At 36.2% G+C, this 23456-nt stretch overlaps 1 protein-coding gene across 1 annotated transcript in view; it reads left to right on the top strand.

Annotated features, from left to right (window-relative positions):
• SNTG1 (syntrophin gamma 1) overlaps positions 1–23456 on the top strand; it is a 472569-nt gene that overhangs the window by 368599 nt on the left and 80514 nt on the right. Inside the window, exon 13 of the mRNA XM_059901577.1 lies at positions 7003–7041. Coding sequence (XP_059757560.1) covers positions 7003–7041 — 39 coding nt within the window. The remainder of the gene's footprint in view (positions 1–7002; positions 7042–23456) is intronic.

Genomic DNA, 23456 nt, shown 5'->3' with positions numbered 1-23456 from the left:
TATCTTTAAACATTTAATTGGAAAAAAATCCCTAAAGACGTTTAATGTAGGAAGAGAAAAACATTTTAAAAGAATATTCGAATATCCTATGTATTTTTCTTTTTGTCTAAAGAGAATGTCCAAAGACAACATTACCGCTTTTTAAGGAATTAAAAAATAAGAGTAATATTTAAAACAAATGGATGCTCCTATTACTCCAAATTTTATTTTTAATAAATTAAATCAAAACAGATCTTTATTAGAACCAGTTGTGTAATTATTCTCAGTTTAACAGACCTGCAATAACTAGACTTCCTTTAAGGGGTTTCCATCATTAACATTCAATTAAAGGTTTTCAAAGAAAAAGGGGGACACATATTATCATTCCCCCCAGCATTCAGACAAAGTGAATATTATTCCTTAAAATACAGTTCATAATATTTAAGCAGGTGTTCACTTTTGATGTTGGGTAAATTATAAAGTTGTAGAATTTTCATTTTATTTTCAGTTCTTGAGTGTAAGAAATATAATCTGAAAAACACTTGTAATGTGAGTATTCAATGCCTTTATACGTGTCCTTCAAGTTTTTTAAGGGGAGTCGCAAATTTTAAATTTAATTTTAAATTTAAGTTCTAATGAAAATTCTCTAATGAAAAAGCTACTGGATTTAAATTAAACTTTCAATAATATAAGAGTATACTATTGCATATAATAGAGTTTTTAAATATTTGTTTCTTTAAATAAGACTTCATTAATACCAAAGATTCCCATAAGAAAAAAAAAATCACTAACGTAATAGAATAAAGTAGGAAGGCAAAATAAATGGTGAAAACGTTGGATAAAATAAGATGCATCTTTTTCTTAATATTATTTAACATCTACAAAAGTACGTAGATGGTATGCTGAAAGTACTCTTCTCAGTAATAAATTGTAAGAGCTTGAAAAAGAGCTGTCTTTTCTATTCCATTTCATCCAAATGTGAAGATTCTTCTCACGTTGGGTTTTTAATGTGTTCTTTCCCTTAAAAAATTATTCAAACTTCTCTTCCTGCAAGAGTATATCTATATTATTTGATTTTTATATCTGTTGGGCATATTGTTTCCTAGAAAATCAAACACTAAACCCTATTTGCCATTTGACATAATAGAGTTGGTAAAAATATATTTTAAAATATGTGCTTTCATAATAATTTTAGATTTTAGGTATTTATTAAAGTTCAGAAGAGAATAAAAATGAAAATTTATTACAATAATAATGGTATATTTATTGCTAGTGTTCTTATTAGTGTATATGTTACACGTACATTAAAATGTGTACTTTTGTTGACATATATAAAAACTACCGTCATCTTGTGTAGGTGGTATTATCCTTTGTTGAGTTAACATTTAATCATGGGCATTTTCCTAGCTACATTGAATGGACTAATAGGTATTTTGCTATTTGTTTAATTCCTAAATAATGAATGGATTATTATTTGACATACACATCATTTAAAATATATCATTAATGTAATAGTGCCCTATGAATTTTCTGGCATATTAATTTGTAAAAGATTGCTAATTATATCTTAATATAGGTGTCTAGGAAAAGAATCAAAGATTCTAAACATTCTTTAGTCTCACAAACTAAGATTGATGTCTTAATCCAGCTGAATCAGGCGGGGCTGAACCTTCTGTAAGGCTCTGCTTCTGTTTCTTCTGCCCCAAAGGTGCAGCCCACCCTCCCCGCCCGCCCCAAGCCTGGGGGCTCAGAGCATATGTCTATTCCCCGAATACATCTACCCCCGGGCTCTGACTTCTGGCTTCTCTCTCAGCACAGATTTACAAAACTCTGGTCTGTTTTCAGAGGTTCTCAGATTAATTTTTTTAGCCTTTTGTCCTGTTCAGATTCAGACTCCAGCAAGTGTCTTGAGGTGAAAAGCAGTGTTGTGTTTGAAGCCGCACAGATCTCACGTGTTGCCCCCGTGAACCCAGGAGAAAATACATGCTCTGCTCCTCTGTCTGTCCACATGCTCTCCGTCTGGGCGTCTGTCCCCGAGCCTGCCTAGTGGCCCTGAGCTGTCAGCTCGTCATCTCATCTCCGGAACCTTAGCCATGCCCACCCTAGTTACAGCGGGAGCTCTCAGAAGTCTTTAAACAAAGTGCTTTTACTAGGTTTATCTTTCCATTTCCGCTGCTCTCAGTAGGAAGGTTGATGTGCCTCAGGCCACCCCATCCTGTCTTAAATATGTGTGCATTAAATATGAGTTGCACTGGGAGTTTGTGGGTGATGCATTGTTTTCAAGTAATTAACCACATTTTCCAGCTTTGTTCTCTATTCAAATTTAAAGTACAATCTTTATCATTAACTCAGTAATATATATTTTAGATTCAATGTTTAACTTTCTATCAAAAGTCATTGTCACAATTAGTTTGGCAGGGTAAAACCCTGTTTTAATGATTGTAATTCTGTAATGCATTCAAATAGCCCCCTGAGATTAACCTTAAACACCTTTGAGTGTATTTGACCTTTTATTCTTGATGGGCCCATAAAGGTCTAAAAATAGTTGCACTAGAATAACACCACCAAATAATATTTTAATTTGGAAGAAATTTGACATTCAGAAATGGATCTATAATTTCATATTAGGTTGATTGTTATGAATTTTATTTTTATTAGGTTGATTAAAAAGCATTTTGTTTTATTTCTCTATTTTTTTTCAAATTTAGGAAGACTTGATTTGGATAAATGTATTTCATATTCAGACACCTTGAAATCACTAAGTCATTTTTAATCTAATTGTCTTGGGTATTTATAATACAGTAGATTATCTTCCATTAATGCCATACAAAGCTGTTCTTTCTAATGGTCATACTTTTACATTCTATTTTTACCATATTATCTTGGCTATAATTTTTAATGTCACTGTTACACATTAATGATAAGGGTAATTCTCATAGTCTCTTGTTAAATGGATTTTATATGTTTAATTTTTAACCATGGTATTTGTTAATTTGATATAAATGCTGATTCTATATGATGTAAAAAAAGCATTATTTTTTCTTTTACTTATTACATTTACTTTACCATTATTTTTATTAATTTGGGATTACATTTTTAGAAAAGTTTTTGCATATCTTTGTAAGATTAAATTATTTTTCTTCTTAGCATAGCCATCCCATAGATGTGTTTCTATAAATCATGTGTGCTTCACAAACATGTTTTTGTGTTTAGTTCTCACTGTCTCTGAAAGTTAATGTCAAAATTTACATGTTGAGATTTGTCATAACAATTAAATTTCCAGAATTGAATTTCTCATAAAAGTAGAACACTGTGTTATATTTTGGCATAGCAAGAATATGTCCGGTCTTAGTACCCACTGTTCCCTTTAGTCCAAAATATGTATTAATCTAACGATTGCCATTATTTTTGCGTTTCTGTTAATTTCACTCATGTGGAAATCATTAGCAAAGTGGATAAATGGGGTCTTTCAATCCATTACAAAGCTCTGAGATAATACTAAGAAAGAGGATTAAATCAGATCCTAGTTAAGAAGAATCAGGATGGCTGAGCCAGTTGTAGATTTTCGGGTCAGAAAGGCGAGCATCCCGGGGGGGGGGGGGGGGGGGGGGAGGGAGGGGGGGCCCAGGCAAGGGCGGCAGCAGAAGGAGTAGGGGCCCCGCTGTGATTCAGGGCTGGGCTTCGGAGGAGGTGGGTCCAGCACAGGACACGCCCCCCGGGACAGCCGGCTGTGACTGACGGTGCTTGTCGGTCACGCGGGCACAGAGGGGAAATGGGGTGGAAAAGACCTTCTGCAGTCAAGGTTCCTGCAGCAAGGACAGGGCAGACACAGCTGGACCCACACACAGGGCCCAAGAGAAGGTCACCGGCCACTTCTGCTTGGGTGTTCATGGCAGACCTGGTTCTTGGTTGTGCAGTCCCAGAGCCAGGCCTGCGGTGTCACGCAGACCCGGGCTGCTCCACCTTCTGGGGTCATTTAATGCTATTTAGTCTCTGTGCACCTCAGGTAAACGTACAAAAAGAGAAAGAAGACTCTTGCCAGGTGAAAAAGTGCGAGGGAGACAGAGGGAGCGAGGGAGGGCAGGAGAGAGGGAGCCAGCAGGTGGGCAGGGTTTGGGGGGCTGGTGAGGGCAAAGCCAGAGCCAGGCTGTACCCCGAGTTCTGTACAGAGGGGACCCCGCCCCCCCCTCACCCTGCAGAGACCACGTCCCCGTAAACTCCCTGCGGAGAAGTTCCTCCCGGGTGGCCAAGCATCACCGTGGTCTCTGATGCTCTGACAAGTGTGGTCCCACTGGCGCCTCCAGCTCACGGCTCAGGAAGCTGCGTCCAGTCCGCCAGCGTTGCTAGTATATTCTCACCAGCCTCGCAGGCAGGAGACATCTCGGAGCCTCTCCTTCAGATGGAAACACATCCTCTGGCTTCAGCTCTCCCATCATTTGGAAACCACCCTTGACATGGGGCTTCCATGAGCCCCGGGGGAAGAGTCCAGAGCTCTCTCCGCTGGGACCCCCAGACTAACTGTGTTTTTCTGTGTCCAGTCCCTCAAGACTTGACCTAAGGTGGCAAGTTGCAGGAGCCCAGATCCCTCTCCCCCCTCTCTCTCTGTATTTTTGTGTCCACCGAGGAACTAGTCTTCCTCTGAGGTGAGAACTTGCTTTTAAATCATCAACATTCTTTTCCTTCCCATTATGGTGTAAACTCTAGGTATCGAAGCCATTACAATTACTATAGACATTCAAAGCTAGGAATTTAGATTTTTTTTTTCTTTAGAAGTAACTTGCATTCAAGACTAGGTTAGAGGTCAAATACAAGAGTTTGACTCTGTTCTGAGATATTCTGTCTCTTCACTTGTTAAACAAATATTGATTTTGCCCCTACTAAGACCCAGGCCGGCGTCTAGGTGCTAGAAGTGATGTATTTAATGAAACAGACAGAAATCTATGACCTCGTGATCTTGTTTTCTGGGGTATCATAATACAAAAATAAGTTAAAATAAAATAAACAGTATTAGATAATGCTAAGTGATAGAAGGGAAAAATCAGAAAAAGACCATTTATAGCGGTGCACCGCCTGACATCTTTACCTTGCTACCTCTAAGCAAGGGTTATAAAGAAACCTCAACTTTCTTTCTTTCTTGTTCACACCATGATAACTTAAAAGAATTCATTTGTTTTCTTTTGATCCTTTCACCCATTTTAATGAAAAATTTTGTTCAGGTTACTGTTTTTAATCTCAATTTAAAATTGTTCAACATATTCTCTGGTTGGACTCTATGAACCCAGATTAGCCACATTGTTCCCACCCTAAAAACCTAGAGCTGTATGTTACCAATGTGTTATGTGTGCGTGTGTTTGTGCTATAAATCAGGAAATATCTGTCTAGTTCATTTAGGTACTGTGATTTTCTATTTAGAAGGAGATGTTCCAGTATGATTCAGAAAAAAATAGAAATCGGAGCACGATATATTATTTTCTTGAACTAATCTGGAGGATCCCATTTAAGCAAATTTGATGGCAGAGGCTTGATTTTGAAAAACAGTTTTCATTGAATGCCATTTTAAGTAAATATTGTGCAAAGAAGTGTCATTTATTTAACTTCAGTCATACATTTTATGTCATTCATAGAACTAAAATTACATGTTAGGGGAGCTAAAAAATACAAAGCTAGATAGTACTCTAAGACAGTGGTCCACATAAAATGCTGGTAGAATTTTATAGCAATCCTTAAAAACTAGTAAAAAGCATAGTTGCACAAAGTATTCGATATGAATTTCTTGACTGGTAGTGAAACATGCTTAGGGGTCTGCTCTTCTGTACCCATCTGCAGACTATCCTGATTTTAGCTGAAGGCACTGATAGTTTTAGAGATTTCCTTCACTGATTCCTCACCAGAGCAAACACTACTTTGAAGCTTTGAAACGATTGTAGCAATGTTAGAATGATATGGTATTTGTGCATGACCCTGCGGAGATCTCATACCTATGCTCAAATTTTATTTTCTTTCACATTTTAAGTGACATATATCCTGCCAGTAAATCTGTTCTCGTACATGAGCCATTTGACGCTTCTCCAACTTTGTGCCTCACGTTCATCAAATTTCCTCTAAATTCACGTTTATCAGTAAGACAAAGGGAAATAAAACTAAAAAAGGAAAACCAAAATAATTCAACAAAACATATTCTAAGTGAAAACAGTCTGTGTTTAGTCTGATGTAAGAGTATATCACACAGAGAGCATCATTTAAGCTTCTCTAGAAAACCAATGAAAAATAATAATTGGTTTTAATTAGTAAAATTTCTGTTGAACGAAGATTTTTTGTATTATAAGGTCATTTGTCTAAATCTGATAGTCATTTTCATTTGGCTTTTAAAGTTTGTTTACATGACTTAATACAGAGGAAACTCTTTCTCTGAAGACTTATTTTAAATTCTTATGACGTGCCAATAAATTGTCTTAAAGTAAATGTTTATTTTATTTGAGGTCCTGACTAAAACTATTTCGATACATGTACATTATCCTTTAGTGTTTGAATATTCCATTTCTTCTGTTCTCTTAAGTGTTAAAACAGATCGAGTATAATATGATTTCAAAGTGAAAAAATAAATTATAAAAAGTTACTCTAGGGCCTTCCCTGGTGGTCCAGTGATTAAGACTCTGCGCTTCCACTGCAGGGGGCACAGGTTCGATCCCTGGTTGGGGAACTAAGATCCCGCATGCCACACGGCAAAGGTACTCCATATTCTCTGTAGATTCTCACTTAACATTTTATGGAAACATAGGCTTTTCATTTCTCATAAAGAGAAAATTAGTAGATGGAAATCTTTCCAAAATGTTTCTATATGAAATTTGGGGTAATTTTGATAGTCAAAATTTAAAAAAACTTTCGTAATTGGTGTTAGATATGCAATGATTTTAGTAAGTCAATGTAAGTTATCAGTTTACATAAACTCACTAAAAATAGATTCTCATAAAATTTGGGGGCTCTTGTGTTGTTCTCACTTTTATTGTTTATTTATTGTTACAGATTAGAAAAATCAACAGAAACTTTCCTGTAAACCAGCAGGTAAGATGGAGAAACACTCGCAAAGCCGAGTCATATGTTTCTTTCTTTTTATCTATTATGTTAATAGAAGATAATCTTGATTGCATCTAGTTTTATGTGGAAATAATTGATACTATCATTTGCCATCTTCAGAAAAATACATAATTTATCTGACTTCTTTCATATTATATAATATACCTGGTTTTTCTAATCATACTAATAAGAAAAGCTTTTGATCTAAGTGAATTAAGTCAAAACTGTTTTGACAAAACAATTATATTTATTTGAATGCAGTGCTGAAGAACTTTGACAGCTATTTACATAGGACAGTTTTACTGTATCTTAAACATTTCGGAGACCTATGTTTAACTGACCTAAAAGGGAATTTTCAAAATTGGCTGATAGTGTTGAAAATGAGGCTTAAATTAATGTGTGGAATGAAAATAATGTCCGATTAATCAAGCTAAGAATTTAGTTGACTTATTGGGCTAATAACTGATGTTAGAATAAAATAATTGATTATAAAAATAACTGGTTCCACTTATACTTTTATTTTGCTAAACTTAACTTTTATTGCTTCCATAAACATAATATAAACATTAATCAGAATAAGAAAAGGAAGCGCAGGTTCAGCTTGTGGGCTCAGAGTCACCCTGTCTGGCCTGTGTGACAGTGGCAGGGAGCATGTCTGGACACAGACTTCTGACACTTGACATCAACCTCAGTTTGCAACCGCTGATCAAAATCTAAACACCTGCGATACCGATTCATAAATGGTACACCCGGCACAAGTTAATTTCCATGGTAAAATTTAAAAAATCATCTTCAGCTTGTCAAAACTAGGTTGCTTTTCTTATCTAAGCCTCAGCTCCCTCATCTGTAGCATTTGTGTAAGTCTATCTCACATGTTTATTTTTGAAAAGTAAATGATAACAAATGTAAATTTCTTAATATATGCCGTTATTTGCATTAGTGTATTAAATGTTTGAGTGTGTCCTTTGCAGTAGAGGATTTACGTTCTGGTGTAAGTTGTATCGTTAACGACGCCCAGGCTGCCCGCAGAGCCGCGTGTGACCGAGCTAGGAGCGAGCAGAGCCTTGGAGAGCGCGCTGCGCCTACAGCTCTGACCTGTCTTCCCCTGGGTGCGGCCCCGGGTACCGGGCATGCCCCGCGCCTGAGCCAGCCGGTGCTCTGGGCAGACGCACAGCAGAGTGTGGGTGTGTTTGGGGCCTTGTTCACGGCGCATAGACCAGCCTCCAACCCAGAGCATCTGATGCACCAGCTCCAGGATGGTGCCTGGGAAACTGGCTTTGTTGCTCCCATCCCGTCCCAGGTGATTCTGAGGCTGGGAGTGCACAGGTGACATCTGGGGAAAACAGTTTAACAGTTTCGCAGGGCTAAAGCAGAGGGAAAAAGTCATTGAGGATAAATTATGCAAATAGAAGCCTCAGCCGTGAGGGAAGACTGCCATGCCCAGGACGAGACAGGGTCGTTTTATAGTCAGATATGTGAAAATGTAGACCTACTCATTTGGGGAATTCTTGCCAAAAATACAAATGAAGAATGTTTCCTTAAAAATGACTCTAATATTTGTGCTATCACTTCCCTTGCCCTTTAGACCCTCAACATGTGAAGTATTAATATTTAGTGTAATTTAATTACTGTGAATATTTCATAACCCTGACCGCGCCAGAGCTGTGCTTTATTTATGATGACAATGACATGGGACACTTCCTGCACACTCCCTTCAGTGACTTGGGACAGTCCTCGCCACCTCTGCATGGATCTAGGTTTTGAATAACACGGGGCGAAGTCATAAGAATCTGAAAAAACTTGCATATAGAACAAATCATAATAAAAACTGTTTAATATTCTAACTCATACATAATAAACACAGATAAGCATAAGCATTTATGGGTTTTTATTTGCTAGCCTTTTAATATTATTATTATAGTGAAATTTTATTTCAAATCTCTTAGTATCTCACAATTATGAAATTATAGTGAATTCTTCTTGGCACTTTAAAAACTGAAAACGGGAGTTAATAGATTTTTCCCTCACTACTTTCCACCATGTTAATGAAGTCTTTCAGGAAATAGGATTAGTTTATAGTTCAACATTCAGGTATATGCATAACAGGAAAAACTCACCTGCATAGTGTGAGAGCGATGCATTAGGAGATCAAGGTACATCCTCTACTTAAAATCTGAGCCACGTTAAGGAATAAAAATTGAAAATCATACATAATCTCATTTCTCATCCAGATTTAGCACTCAAACAGGACTCTTACCTTGGACTAGTTGCTTTCATCTCAAATTTCTTCCTAACTTAATTTTCATGTAGTGTTCTCTGAAGCTCAGATTAGATATAAATATGTATGTTTATACATATGCTTTTTATTAAATAACTCAGACATAATGTTAAAGTATTTAAGTCCCCTCGTATCTGTGATACTCTAGGTCTCAAACAAAACCAAAAAGACATCATCCAAGATACATTAGACCAGAACTCTTCTGCTTCCTGTGGGATTTGGTTTTGACTTTGTGCCGCCCGTGTGGTACATGTACCCCAACCAGAGAAATTAAAATAAAAGCAAAACACAAAGGGATCTGGAAGTGGAAAAAGTCACTGTGCCCAGCAGGGGCCAGTGCTGTGGACCAGTTCTTCAGGGACACCCTCACATTCCAGGAGGCATGAGACTCTCAGTAAGACCACCTCACCGAAGAAGAGATTTTAATCAAACATATAAACCATATGAGAAAATAAACCATTAGAAGGGAAAGCGTAGTGTGGACATTAAAGAACAGTCCACAACTATTTTTACTTTTCACGTGTTGTGTTTTCTCAAAAAATAAGAGAGTGGAAACTGTAAGTCAAGAACAGGAGATGATGTCCAAAAATGTGGATTTGCAAAAGAACCCCACAGAAGTTCAACAATGAATAAAATAGGAGTATATTTGAAATTGTAATCAATTAGCCAGTTGAATAATAGCGTAGATACAAATGAAGATAAAATATGTAATTGGAAATAGTATATCTGAGAGTATCATCAGAACGCAGCACATACAGAAAGGGGTGAAACTATGAAAGATAATGTAAGAGTTGAAGTTTAGAATGAGAAGCTCCAAAAAAGGGAAATTCTGCAGAAAGACTGGAAACAACGTGTGAGAGGCAGTGTGCGAAGAGAGACGGTGGCTAAGAGTTTCCATACGTCTTGAGATAAAGAACCACATCAGCCCCGGAGCCTGATGAGGAGAACCAGAGCCACGCCCCCGAGGGACCCGAAACAGCCTGCACATCCCGTCAGTGGGATAGTGACCCACCATCAAGAGGGTGAGCTACCTCACCTGGCACTGGTCTAGAAGATTCTCCACGAAAGTTCATTAGGTGCCAACGGCAAAGTGAAGAACAGGGAATAAGTAAGCCACTATTTTTAATAAAGGGTGTAATAAAGGGTGAAATATACACGTTATTGTACAAGAATACAGCACCTCAAGAAGATGCTCAAGAACCTGGTAAAGTGTCTGCATCTGGGAAGAAGTCCAGCCCGGTCTCCTTCCCATCCTGAGGGTTTCATTCCCAAGCCCTCGTGCATCAAGTCCCTCCCTGCCGTCCCCCGCCTTTCCCTGCAACTTCACTCACTTTCTCTCCCTCTTCAGTTCCCACACCAGGACATTCCATTTTTGTTTTGAACTCAGATGTGTATTAAGTTTGTCCTTGTTCTTCCATTCTATTTTGCATCTTTATATACTGGAATCAGCTCTGTCCACCATATTTATTGGATGTCCTCTGGCTTTTGGTCTTTTCTATTGGAGAACCGGAGAAACGTGTGTTCTTGCCATTTTTAAGATGCGTTTCTAATACTATTGTGAGGTTGAGCATCTTTAAGTGACATTGGCATATCCTTTCATGTCTTTCTCTACATTTTGAACACGTTCCTATTTTCTTCTTATTGTTTCTTATTTATTTGTAAGCACTGCATACTCAGTACATGAAGGGAATTTAACCTTTGTGTTTTATGTAGCCTAAGTCAGCAATCTTTCTTAATAGCTTACAGGATTTGTGTTGTACTTAGATTTTAACAGTTCAAGATTAGTAAAAGGAAGAAAGCAATCCATCGCTTATTTCTAGGAACTAAGTTTTTATTTTTACGTTTAAGCAACTGGCCTCTTTCCAGTTCGAGAAGGACAAAATCCAGCCTGAGAGGAGATGGCCTGACATTTTCCAAATGTCAGGTGTGTCCACCTGGCCAGAGGCTGTTCAGGTCTCTTTATATGTCTACTGACTTTTTGATTAGTTCTTCTATCAGTTATTATGGTGGTAATATCTACATCTCCCACTATCATTATCGGGTGTTTTTCTTTTAGTTATGTCATTTTACTTCATTATAATGGTTTCTGTTGTTAGGGACATTTATAATTGTTATATATTCATAAGATAATGACATTTTTGTCATCCTGAGATTGAGCTGTTTCTTTTTCTCTACAGTAAAATCTGTTTTCTCATCTCTTAAGATTTACTGTCTTATTGGTATATCCTTTTCTAATCTTTTGCTTCTACTCTGTTTTGCACTGGTGAATCTAAAGCATGTTATTCTGTACAGCTTAAAGTTGGGTCTTGGTTTTTCTATCCAGTCTGACAATATCTACATTTGATTAAATTGTTTCACTCAATCACATTTAAAAATCATTGATTTATTTGGATGTACATCTGCCATTTTGCTATTTGTTTTTTAGCTGTTTCATGTCTTTTTATCTTCTCTATTTCTTTTTAGTTCCTTATTTATGTTAAGCATATTTTTAATGTAGAATTTTAATTCCAATGTTGATTTTTAACTATATGTTTTGATTGTTTTTTTAGAATTTGGTCTTGAGATTGTGCATCTTTAAATTATCATAATTCACTTCAACTTTATACTGACCTAATATTGATATTATATGGAAACTGCTGCATTTTAATACAGATCCATCTCAAACGCTTTACATTGTATTATTATTGTCATATATATCACATATATGTTAAATTCTAAAATACAGTGATACATTTATTGCTTTAAACAGTTTCATGTTTTTTCTTAAGTTATTGAGAGAAGAAAGACTTCTAATTAGCAACATACTTACTATTTCCAGTGCTCTTTAGTTTTTCCTATGGATCCAGTTTCTGCCTGGCATCATTTTCTTTCATACTGTAGGACTTCCTTTAATATTTCATGTAGGAAAGGTCTGCTAGCTATGAATTATCCCAGTTCTTTATCTGGGAAAGTCTTTATTTTGCCTTTACTTCTGAAAAATAGTTCTGTTGGATAAGGAAATGTTGGTTGACCTTTTTTGTTTGTACCTTTCAATACTTTGAATATGTCATTCTGCAGTCTACTGACATCCAGTTTTTAATATAAAGTTAGCTCTTAAACATATTGAAGTTGTCCTTTATGTGATGAAAGTTTCACTGCTTTCAATATTTTCTGTTGTCTACGTCTTTCAGTTGTTTGACTTATGACGTGCTAAGTGTAGATCCCTTTGTGTTTATTCTACCTGGACTGCGTTGACTACCTTGGATTTCTAAGTTAATGTTTTCCCTGGAGTTTTTAAAGCTTTTGGCAATCACATCCTTGAATAATCATATCACCCCCTTTCTCTCACTGCCCTCCTTCTGGGACTGTCATCACACGTATGCTGATATGCTTCACACTGCCTCACAGGTCTATAAATTGTTTTCATTTTCTTCAGTCTTTTAAAACATTTTTCTGTTTTTCAAATTTGATAATTTCTATTAATCTATGAGAAAGCAAAAAATCAAACTGCGAATTTGAGGATGTTAAGGAATTACAAAAGCATAAGGCTGTTTTTAAGCAACTGAAAAGGTTTATCTGTGTCTGTCACGGGAGAGGCAAGGGAAGGGGCTGTGATACAAATCATTAAGGTATTCGTACGGATAAGGATGCCTGACGGAAGATGTGTTATCCCATGGGGCAGCATCCGAGCGAACCCTTAGCAGCCTCTGCAGGGACAGGGTTGGACCCTCACCTCACTGTCTTCCTCCCCTCTTTTCTCCTGCTAGTTTCTCTCGTAGAAGGACTACAGAGGGAAGCAAGAGGGTGAGGGAGTTTGCTCATGGAGTCCGTGGAAGTCCACAGACACAGGGCATGATGTAGAAGGATGGGATTTAGATCCAGTGGGGAGAGTGTAGACACAGAGCATGCTCTGCAAGCACCATATTTGTCTGGTTTCTCTGTTGAATTATAATCGATTTGTTGGGATTTATTTTATTTTCAGAGGAAAAAGTAAATGACTATAGTATAGTATTTATTTCATTTCACACCATATTAAATGTATTTTTTATTAACAGTATAGAATAAATTTTCTTTTTACTGTCGGGCTACCCTTAAAATTCTGAAGCACAAATGAGAGCATGATGGACATTTACAATGGAAATAAATGCTTAATATTATATTTTGAAGCCACCATGTTAAGCTTTGTCCTTTTTAAGAGATTTTGAGAACTTTTCTCTCCGTGACAATAGCTAAAAGATCTTTTGAACATAGTGATCTATAAAGAATATTTTACAAATTCTTAGCTCACAGGAAAAGAATTTAGTTTAAATATATATTTAGATTTAGTAAATATTCTGAATAATGTATTAATTCTCTATAGTATACACTCATGTGTTGATACATATATGATTTTATTCGAATGATTTCTCTGTCGAATGCATTAAATTTTAACTATTATGCAGGGGAAGAGAGTCGGCTATTCTGTTTTGTCATTTTCCATTAATCCTTTGATGTGCTGGAATGTATATTAGACAAGGTTTGAGCATGACATTAATGGATACTGGGAAGTAGACAGTGGGCTGGAGGCTGGTAAACCTAAGTTGGACACACAGCGACGCTGCCCAGCACACCGTCTGTGACGACGTCTGTGACACTGAACGGGATCCGTTGTCTGCGCCTCGTTGTGTGAACGTGACTCATCCTCTGTGTTAGCTGAGTACGAAGCCAAGACTCCTAGCCTTCTCTAGAAGGGCGTCCGGGAGGGCAGGGCTCCCAGGGCATCAGAGCAGTGAGTCATGGTCAGTGGCTCCAGGCCCCCGTGAGGGTCTCAGTTGCGCACGGAGATGCAGGTAACTTGGATCACATGTGGCTCATAAATGCAAGTGATGTAGGCTCAGAACTCACTTGCTGGAGAGGTTAAAACAACAGTCAACGTGATGTCAGAAAGCCTAGTGCAGAGGAAGAAAACGCTGGCAAGATTGCTGAGGCTTCCAAGGCTGCTCTTAAGCGTTTAATACAGGGAAGGGGCCTGTTTAAAAACTGGGGAAATGGGAGCAATGTCTTCATCAAAATTCAAGGGCAAGATGAGTCTAGGGTGGGTGTTTGGTGGTAATGAGAGAACGATTGCAAGGTCTCAGGCCGCTCTCAAAGTGTTAGTCTGGCGTGATTCAAATGTGTGCTTTCTGAGTGTGGAAGCGTAAGAAAGGCTTGGCTGAAGCTAAGCCTGTGTGGTGAGGGCAGAACTGCAGGGCAGTGTGGATGGCTCACAATGTCCTGAGTTTATGTCGCCTTGATTTTGAGATTTAGAACAGACGAAAGGAGTCTCTTGCAACGAAAGAAGAGAATATCTTCCCTGAGCTCTTGTAGTCATTACCGAGAATGTATCCCTTGTAGAGGACATTGATAAATTGCAATATGTATTTGAAAATCCAAATGAAATAGTGTGAATTCAATTGCTTATGATTTCATTATGGTCAGGCAAAATACATAAGAAGACAGAAAATGTACAAAGCTAAATTTTAGCTCTATTCTCCATATCTTAATGAATTGGTGAATACAGATATTTTGTGAAGCACAGATATCATCAATTAGATTTAATTGATGTATTAATGTTTATAAAAACCTTCAATACATTTAAATCTTCAGACATTCTCATATAATACTCTTGGTGAGAGTATGAATGGTTACAAAATTTTTGGAGGGCAATTTTATATTTAGTACCAAAATTTAAATTACACATTTCATTGGGCTCAACAGTTCTTCTTTTTTAAAGGATGTTAGCAGAAAAAAATTTACATGAAATAGAAAGATAAAGACAAGACAATTGTCCCACCAATATAGAAATGATTACATAAATTTGTTACAGTCACTCTGTAGATTGTAATACCACTATACTCAAATAGGTCTACATGTGCAGAAATTAAGGTTCAAAAATAAAACACTCACCCACACAATGAATCCATCTGTTGGGGCTTCTTTAGGCCTATGTGCACACATTTCTTTTAAAGGTTTAGGATGATTTCTACGAGATGGTTACCCCCGAATGTCTCCGGAGAAGGGTGAAGATCTAGAGGAGAGTGAAGATCCAATTTTCATGTTTTATTTTACATATTTTGTATGTTTGACTTACTTTTAATGAACATTTGTATAGATATTATTTATTAACTTAAAAGTAGATAATATTTATTAACATCAAAAAATTGAAGGACTTCTCTGGTGGCACAGTGGTTAAGAATCCGCCTGCCAATGCAGGGGACACGGGTTTGAGCCCTGGTCTGGGAAGATCCCACATGCCACGGAGCAACTAAGCCCGTGCACCACAACTACTGAGCCTGTGCTCTAGAGCCTGCGAGCCACAACTACTGAGCCCGCGTGCTGCAAGTACTGAAGCCCGCGTGCCTAGAGCCTGTGCTCCGCAACAAGAGAAGCCACCACAATGAGAAGCCCACTCACCGCAACTAGAGAAAGCCCGCGCACAGCAACGAAGACCCAATGCAGCCAAAAATAAAATTTAAAAAATTTTTTTAAGTTCTAAAAATAATTTTTTAAATAAGACAAAAATAATCACATATTACATATAACTTATTACACAAAACTAAGAAAATCTAAATGATTTTTTTGTGACATAGCAATTCTTACAGTTTTAAGTAAATTTTGTCTTAATTATATTTTGAAAAAATGCCAATATATTTCTGAAATACTACAGAAAAGCAGCACTTGATATTATTGAATTTGAAGGAGATTCATTCTTTCTAGATTAGAATGCCTACAATTCTCATAGCAGAAGACTCATGCCATTTACATAGCAAGGAATCAAGAAAATTTTTTTTCACCAAATATGGAAACTTTTCTGGTTCATTAACTTTGATTTCATCCTCAAAAATGAGTTATAAATCTAGAGGGAGAATTAGTTTGTCAAGCCAGCCTCAAAGTATATTCTAACAAATTGACATATAGTAGAATGTCATGACAACACGTGTAGTTATTTTTCACTATGCAGTGAGCAATGACCTATACTGAAATTTGCATTTTAATTACATGATCCTACCTACTGAGGCATGAGTTAATTTTAATCACAGTTTAAACAACAGGCAGATTTAGGAGAATAACTAAAATGGATATGCTTAATATGGATTTGTTGTAATGACAGAAACTAAGGTTTTTTAAATGAAAATGATTTGTATTTCTTACACTCTGTATAATAGTATATTTTGTTCCATGAGCAAAACAATAAATGCAGTACATGTTTCAAAGCATATGCAAAATATAACAAAAAAATTAGTACTTAATAAAAAGCTTAAAGAATTATGGTAATGTAATGTTTAAAGATAAAAAGAGATGTTGGGGAGAAGTTTTCCTCTAGATAAAATGATGTAGTATATTTAGAAGTTAATAAATATTAAATATTCTATGATAATACATTAGAAGGAAGGGGATCTGGTAGCAGATACAGCTGTGGCTGGAAGAAGGAAAACAGAAATAAACACTTGTTAGCTTTTTTTTTTTGACAATTTAAGGCAGTTCAATTAAAGCCTCTTCGGGTTTCCACGTGGAGAAGCTCTTCTGCTAAACCTTTTATAGGGAGTTGAAAAGAGGTTTCTGATGTATGTCAGATCACTCACTGGGGGTAGAGAGATGGGAAATCCTCATTTCACAAGAACTCGCCGAGAGCTTCCATTCACTCTGAATAACAGCAAAGTCTTTACAAGAAAGCATCGTTCAGAGTTCAATCAAGAGGCAGAAGCCACTCCAGTTATTTGAACAGAGAGGATTTAATGTACAGAATTTTAACTAGATATCAAGTGTTAAGTATGTAAGTGAAAAGGCAGAAAAAAATCACTAGGGTTTTCACGGAGGTAGCAGGAAGCAGCCTCACAGGTAGGTCTGATGCGATGCTGAATTCTGTTTGCTAGTAGTTTGTTGAGGATTTTTAAATCTGTAATTCATCAAAATATCAGTATTTAGTTTTCTTTTTTTTTATAGGTTCTTTATCTGGCTTTCATATCAGAGTAATGCTATCGTCATAGAATGGAGGTTTTCCCTCCTCTTCAATTTTCTGGAAGAATTTGAGAAAGATTGGTGTTCATGTTTTTTAAATCTTGCGTAGAATTCACCAGTGAAGCCATCTTGTCTTGAACTTGTCTCTTTGGGGAGGTTTTGATTCCTGATTCAGTCTCCTTACTATTTACAGATCTCTTCAGATTTTCTGTTTCTTCACGATCCAGTGTTGGCAGTTTGTGTGTTTCTAGGGATTATCCCATTTAACCTATATTATCCAATGTACCCGCCTACAATTATTTATGGTACTCTGTTATAACACTTCTTATTTCTGTCAGATTGGTAGTAATAGCCCCATTTCATTTCTGATTAACTTATTTGAATCTTCTCTCTTTTTGCTTCGTCACTATAGCACATATTTGTCAATTATGTCGATCTTTTGGAAGAACCAACTGTAGGCTTTGTTGGTTTTCTCTATTGTTTTTCTATTCTCTATTTTGTTTGTCTCTGCTCGAAACTTTATTATTCCTTCCTTCTGCTTATTTGTGATTTAGTGTGTTCTTTAAAATGTAAAGTTAGGTTGTTTTCACTGGAATTGAAAAAAGTATAAATTTTAATATTTGTTAGAGAATACATTTCATAACCTATAATCATAATTTTAAGAGCAACTTCAGTGTAATTTACATCTCTTTGGTGCCATAAAATAAGACAGTGAGGTTATAGTCAGTGAGTTAGTTTTAACAAGACAATAAATGGCAAGCTTCACATACTACTTTAAGTAAACACATACTGTTCCTACAATATATTTTAAATCCCCGAAAATATAGTTTCCTATAACAACATTTATAATCCAAGGTTTACAATTCAACAATCCTTAGAATTATTAAATCAAACATTTCAAGGTAGGTTTTTGTTGTTAGTAGTAAATAGAACTAATAGAGAATAAGCACAAAGTTAAGTCAAAATTTTTGGTCACTCATATGTAAGTATTCACTTTCATCTCATTGTTTAAATAAAGTTATTTGTTAATCCGATGCTTTGCATTCCCCAAAATGCTTTCGAATCATCAAACTTGTAGCATCGAATCCTATCTGAACTTTAATAAAAATTAAATTACAATTATTTTAGGCTTACAATAACTTATTTCCTCTTTAGATATAATTTAATTGTATTAAAACATCTGAGTATCTCATAAGCATGAAGTTACAGAATATAAAAGAAAATATTCAATATAATAATCCAGAAATGCAGTTTCCTTTGTATGTGTCCTGGATTTGCCCCTTTCTGCTCCACACAAACACTTTCAGAATTTTCACAAACTGCCATTCTTCACATCATTTTAACATAAAAATATATACCGGCTTTTCACAATTTTTCTCTCTTTATGAAAAGAAATACTTAAAATAATTTTTATGTAATTATTTAAAAATAAATGTTTTCACTATGAGAAATTGAAAAATACTTCAAAAGAGAAAGAAGAAATATGGGTGTCATAATCTCAACATACAGATCTTATCATGTTTAAAAAATTAATATGCATTTTGTGTATATATCATACATTATGTAATATTTACTTGAGATTTTATTTTTCTCATAACTTTAAAAATTATAGTCAATTGCCTTATTGTGAGCTTTCCCTATATTCTTTCAAAATCTCATTTTCAGTGGTTCTATCAAAGTATGTAGGTACAATCTTCTATTAACATAAATTAATTTTTCTATTTCACCCTCCCAAATAGCCTTGTGTGTGCTTGTTCATATGAATTTCTGATAATTTCCTTAGAAAATTGCTAACAGTAGAAATATTGAGTCAGCAATGATGTTCAGGGTTATAAGTATACATATTTATGGTTATACCTCACCGAACTGTCCTCAACATTTGCTATAAAAGTATCTCCCTGCAGCCACTTTAGCATGGAAGCGGTTGCCATTTGAATTTCAGTGCCTCACGCCAGAATCGATGCATTTTCTCTCCTTTTGTGTGATGATTGAGTTCCTCACCTCTGGCAGGAAGCCACTTCTCTTCACCAATACTAGCAAGTAGCCTTGATAACTCTGTTTTGCAACTCTAAAGGAATGTTTCATCTGCTCACGTATCAAGAATTTCTGTTTCTTGTCAGGGTCACTCAGGCTACATATCAACTGGTCAGCTTTGCTGGGATGAGCAAAACGGCCCTGGAGGTCATTTTAAGTCTGGGAGAGGGAATGTGTTACTCGAAGTTCTCTGAGAGAATGAGGTGAAGGCCAGTTAGGAGAGTGATCGTGGTAGTACTATTCTTAGAAAGTTTAATAGTTCTGAGCTTACGTCGTCCGAAGCAGTACTGATACCACTTTATTGAGCTCTCGGATTCTAGTCCTGAGGAAGACCTTCTGTGTTGTGTAACCCGATCCTCTATTCCTAGCTAACGAGACTTATTTCACACCTAACTCCCTTTATTTGTAAGTTAGCCCTTTCTAGTCACAAAGTGCATTATTTAAAAGTTTCCTTAAAATAACAGGAAGTCATGTTCCAGGCACTATCTACTCAATGACACCATGGTGTCCTCTGGAGGATACAAAGGATTCTCTCTCTTCCACGTGGAGACTTTCATATAATCAAAGACATATTTCTTCCTCTAGGTCTTTTCTTCTATGACCTAAACATACTCAGTTTCTTTAGCTGTTTAATTTGCCACTTGCTTTCCAGAATCTTCAACATTTTTGTTGAACTTTTCTGAGCATACTTAATTGATCAATTTCCCTATTAAACTATGATTCCAGAATAATGACAATAACCATGGTCTATTCCTAAGCTCTTAACTTATCCTATTTAATCCCACGTCACACGTAAGTGCTAAGTTCTATGACCCCACCTTGCAGATGGGGGGGACCCCAACGTCATGGAGGTAAAGGATTTTGAGCAGAATTACAGTTACTGACATGACTAAGTACTGGACCCCAGAAATGTGAATCCATCTAAATTACTCGGCATTCATTGTTTCAAATATAGCAGACCACGTAGATCTCAAGAGGTCTGTTACTCCCCTTGTTGTAAGCATTATATTTAATGAATATGGTGGAGAATAAAGTCAACACTTCTGACACTTACATCAAATCATCTACTTATATTAATCTTTCAGGCAACTACGTATTTTTTTCAAAACTATTGCCATCATAGAGATTACCCCACTCTTACTCATGTAGTGAACATTTTAAGAGTAAGTGAATATTTTCGCATTTAATTGTCTTAAATTCCACCGGTTTGTTTCACTCTGACAAAAAGTACTTGTATCTGCTTCTCCACTCCAGTGTCTTAGCTGATATTCCCAACTTTTTGCCACTGCATTTTGGTTAGAATATTTTCTGCTTTCATCCAGATTAGCCATAAAATTGTTAAAAGTGACCAGGGTGTTCTGATATGTTTAGATATGATTCTTATAGCTAGGACAGGGATAAGAGTACATGTGTATTCGTTATTTTTTAAACCTTCTTTTAGAAAGCAGACGCCTCATATCTTCCTTCTCCCCAGTGTCACTGTGGCAGTGGAGTCCAAACACTCCCTTTAGCCGGTACTCAGTTTCAGACGGTCACCTCGTTGTTCAATGTCTCTTCTGATACCAGAATCCAAACCCAGGCTTGCCTGTGTGAGAGCACACGCTTTTCCAGGTTATTCTTCTAGATTCAGGAACTTCTTAGAGATACATCTGAGCATTCCCACACTCAGAAGAATTCTGTGTGTCGGATTTCCTTGGCACAGCAACCTCCTTTTACTATATATTCTGTGTCAATTTGTCAAAGTATTTCACAAGTACTCTGAGAGTATTAGTTATGGGCCGTTATTGACTGCATGTCGAAGCAGATGACAGGCAGCAATGCAAGTGAAGATTACACAACAGAAATCTAGTAAAACATGTTCCTGGAGTGGAAGAAAGAACACAGTCTCCTATGTCGTTACTTGGGTTTTATCCACTCGATCTGCCATGGAAAGAAAATGTAAATCAAAGCGTCAGTTTATTTCTTCTCATCGTTCCCGTTATTTCCCATTATTGACGTTGATGTTTTCTTATTTGTTACTTGTGATAGATTACACATTTTTTTATTCTGAAGTGCCTGTCTTAGCTTCACGTGATGCTTTTTTCCCTTTTTCCACTTTTTTTCTGATATAAGTAGGTATTTTATATTTCATTTCTGATATTTTATTCCTTCTGGCTGGCATGTCTGCCTTTGCTCATCTTTTTATTTACAACTTTCCTAAATCACTTTTTTACATATTTTTTGTACATATTACATAGTTGTGTTTTGCTTAGTGAACTAATATGGCAGACATCTTTTAATAGATAAATTTACTTCATTTATAGTAATTAAAATAAGAGATGTGAGATTTAATTCTACAGTCATATTTTTATTGGTTTTAATAAATAAATTGTATTATTTAATACTCCCTGCATGTTTCTACTTTTAGCTGAGAAAGGTCTACCTTACTATAATCCTCTAATTTACAATCATTTTCCCTTTCACTAGATATGAGCTATATAATCCCTACTTTGAAAAATAAGAGAATGCATACATATGTCTTACTTTTTCTTTTCTTCATGACCCTTCTTCAGTAAATTACTTTACATTTTTAGTATATTTATTTTGTAATTACTTGATTTTTAGCACTAAATGACATGTTTTGATAACTGGTTATAGCAGATGATGAAATCAGCATAATTACGCTACTGGTGGTCCCCTTTCCCCGACCACTGCCAACTATTCTTATTCATTTTCATTTCATTTTTTTCATTTTCAACATTTAAATCCTCTTTTGTAACAATAACTGCCAATTCAAGTTTAGTCTGGTTTTCTACAGACTGGATGGTTTCTACTACCCAGCACCATCTATGTTTGTTTTTTCTATTCATCTCATTTCTCTGGCAGGCAGAAAGTTACCTTCTTGTATTTTCTATAGGAAGCTCTCTGGGGAATAGTTCTTCCATTTGTTTGTACATGTTCAGAATTTTTAAACTGCGCCCTTTATTCTTGAATAGCATGTTGGTAGTGGGAGAAAGTTCACATTTTTTTTTTTCTATTAGAGCACTACTCCACTGTCTTCTTGGGTTAAATTTTTCAGTCGAGATGACTGAGGCTAAATTGATTTTTTTTCCCTAAGGAGGCTTCTTCATGGACCTGGCCAAGTGGACTGAAAGATTCTCTCATTTTCTTTGAAGTTTAGTAACTTATTAACTTAGGCCTCAGGATGGACTCTTCCAGTTCAATTATTCCTGGAACACAGTGTGTCTATTTAACTGGTAGATTCAAATAATTGTACATTTTGCAAACTTTTCTTTAAATATATCTTTATATTTTTTTCCTCTTGCTTGTTTTTCTCTTATTCAGGGTCACTAATGGTGTCCATATTGAGCGTCCTTTACTTCTTCTCCATACTTGCCATTTTCTACTGAATCTTTTATGTTCTTCATCCATTTCTACTTTATTTCTCCCGTTTTCTCAGTCCCGTCCTCCACTCTTAGTTGAGTTGTTGGCAATGTCTATTTTGACAGTATGTTTCAATTCCATCTTCATTTCTGTGAAGTAATAGCTTTTCCACTTCTCTTCTGAGATAAACCAGCTGTTTCTTTCTCCCTCTTGCTTTACTATCTTCCCTGTGGTCTTTAGATTTACCTACTTTTCTTGTAGTACAGGGGAGATTTTTTTTTAATTTCTTTAATTCATGCAGATTTTATCACAATTTAAATTTTGATTGCAATCAAATTACATATTCTTTATCTTGAAATGAGAGTGTCTCTTCACCATCTCCCTTAATCTTTTATTAAGTTTAAAGAGATACTATGGGTGTTCCTTTAAATGAAGTGAATTTTTCCTGGTCCAGCCTGTAGCAGAGGAAACAGCTCTAGCAGACATACAGAAACTTTCCTGAAACAGTGGTAACGCAACAAATCCTTACTGACCATACCCAGAGAGTTAATGCAACATTCTGGTTAGGAAAAGAAAAACATTTCAAAATTCTGTGCGTGTATGTGTGTGTGTGTGTGTGTGTGATACCATGTTTGCTAATATAATCCTGTGTGCCTCTCATGATGGGAAGTTATTTAACTGTGTCATCAACGCTATGCCTCATCTCTGTATGCTGAGAGAATGACTGAAGCCTTAAAATCAGACACGAATTCCCTGCTCACAGAAGACTCGT

This window comes from Balaenoptera ricei, chromosome 17 (assembly GCF_028023285.1).
Source record: "Balaenoptera ricei isolate mBalRic1 chromosome 17, mBalRic1.hap2, whole genome shotgun sequence".
Lineage (NCBI taxonomy): Eukaryota > Metazoa > Chordata > Mammalia > Artiodactyla > Balaenopteridae > Balaenoptera > Balaenoptera ricei.
This window is presented reverse-complemented; position numbering and strand designations above follow the sequence as displayed.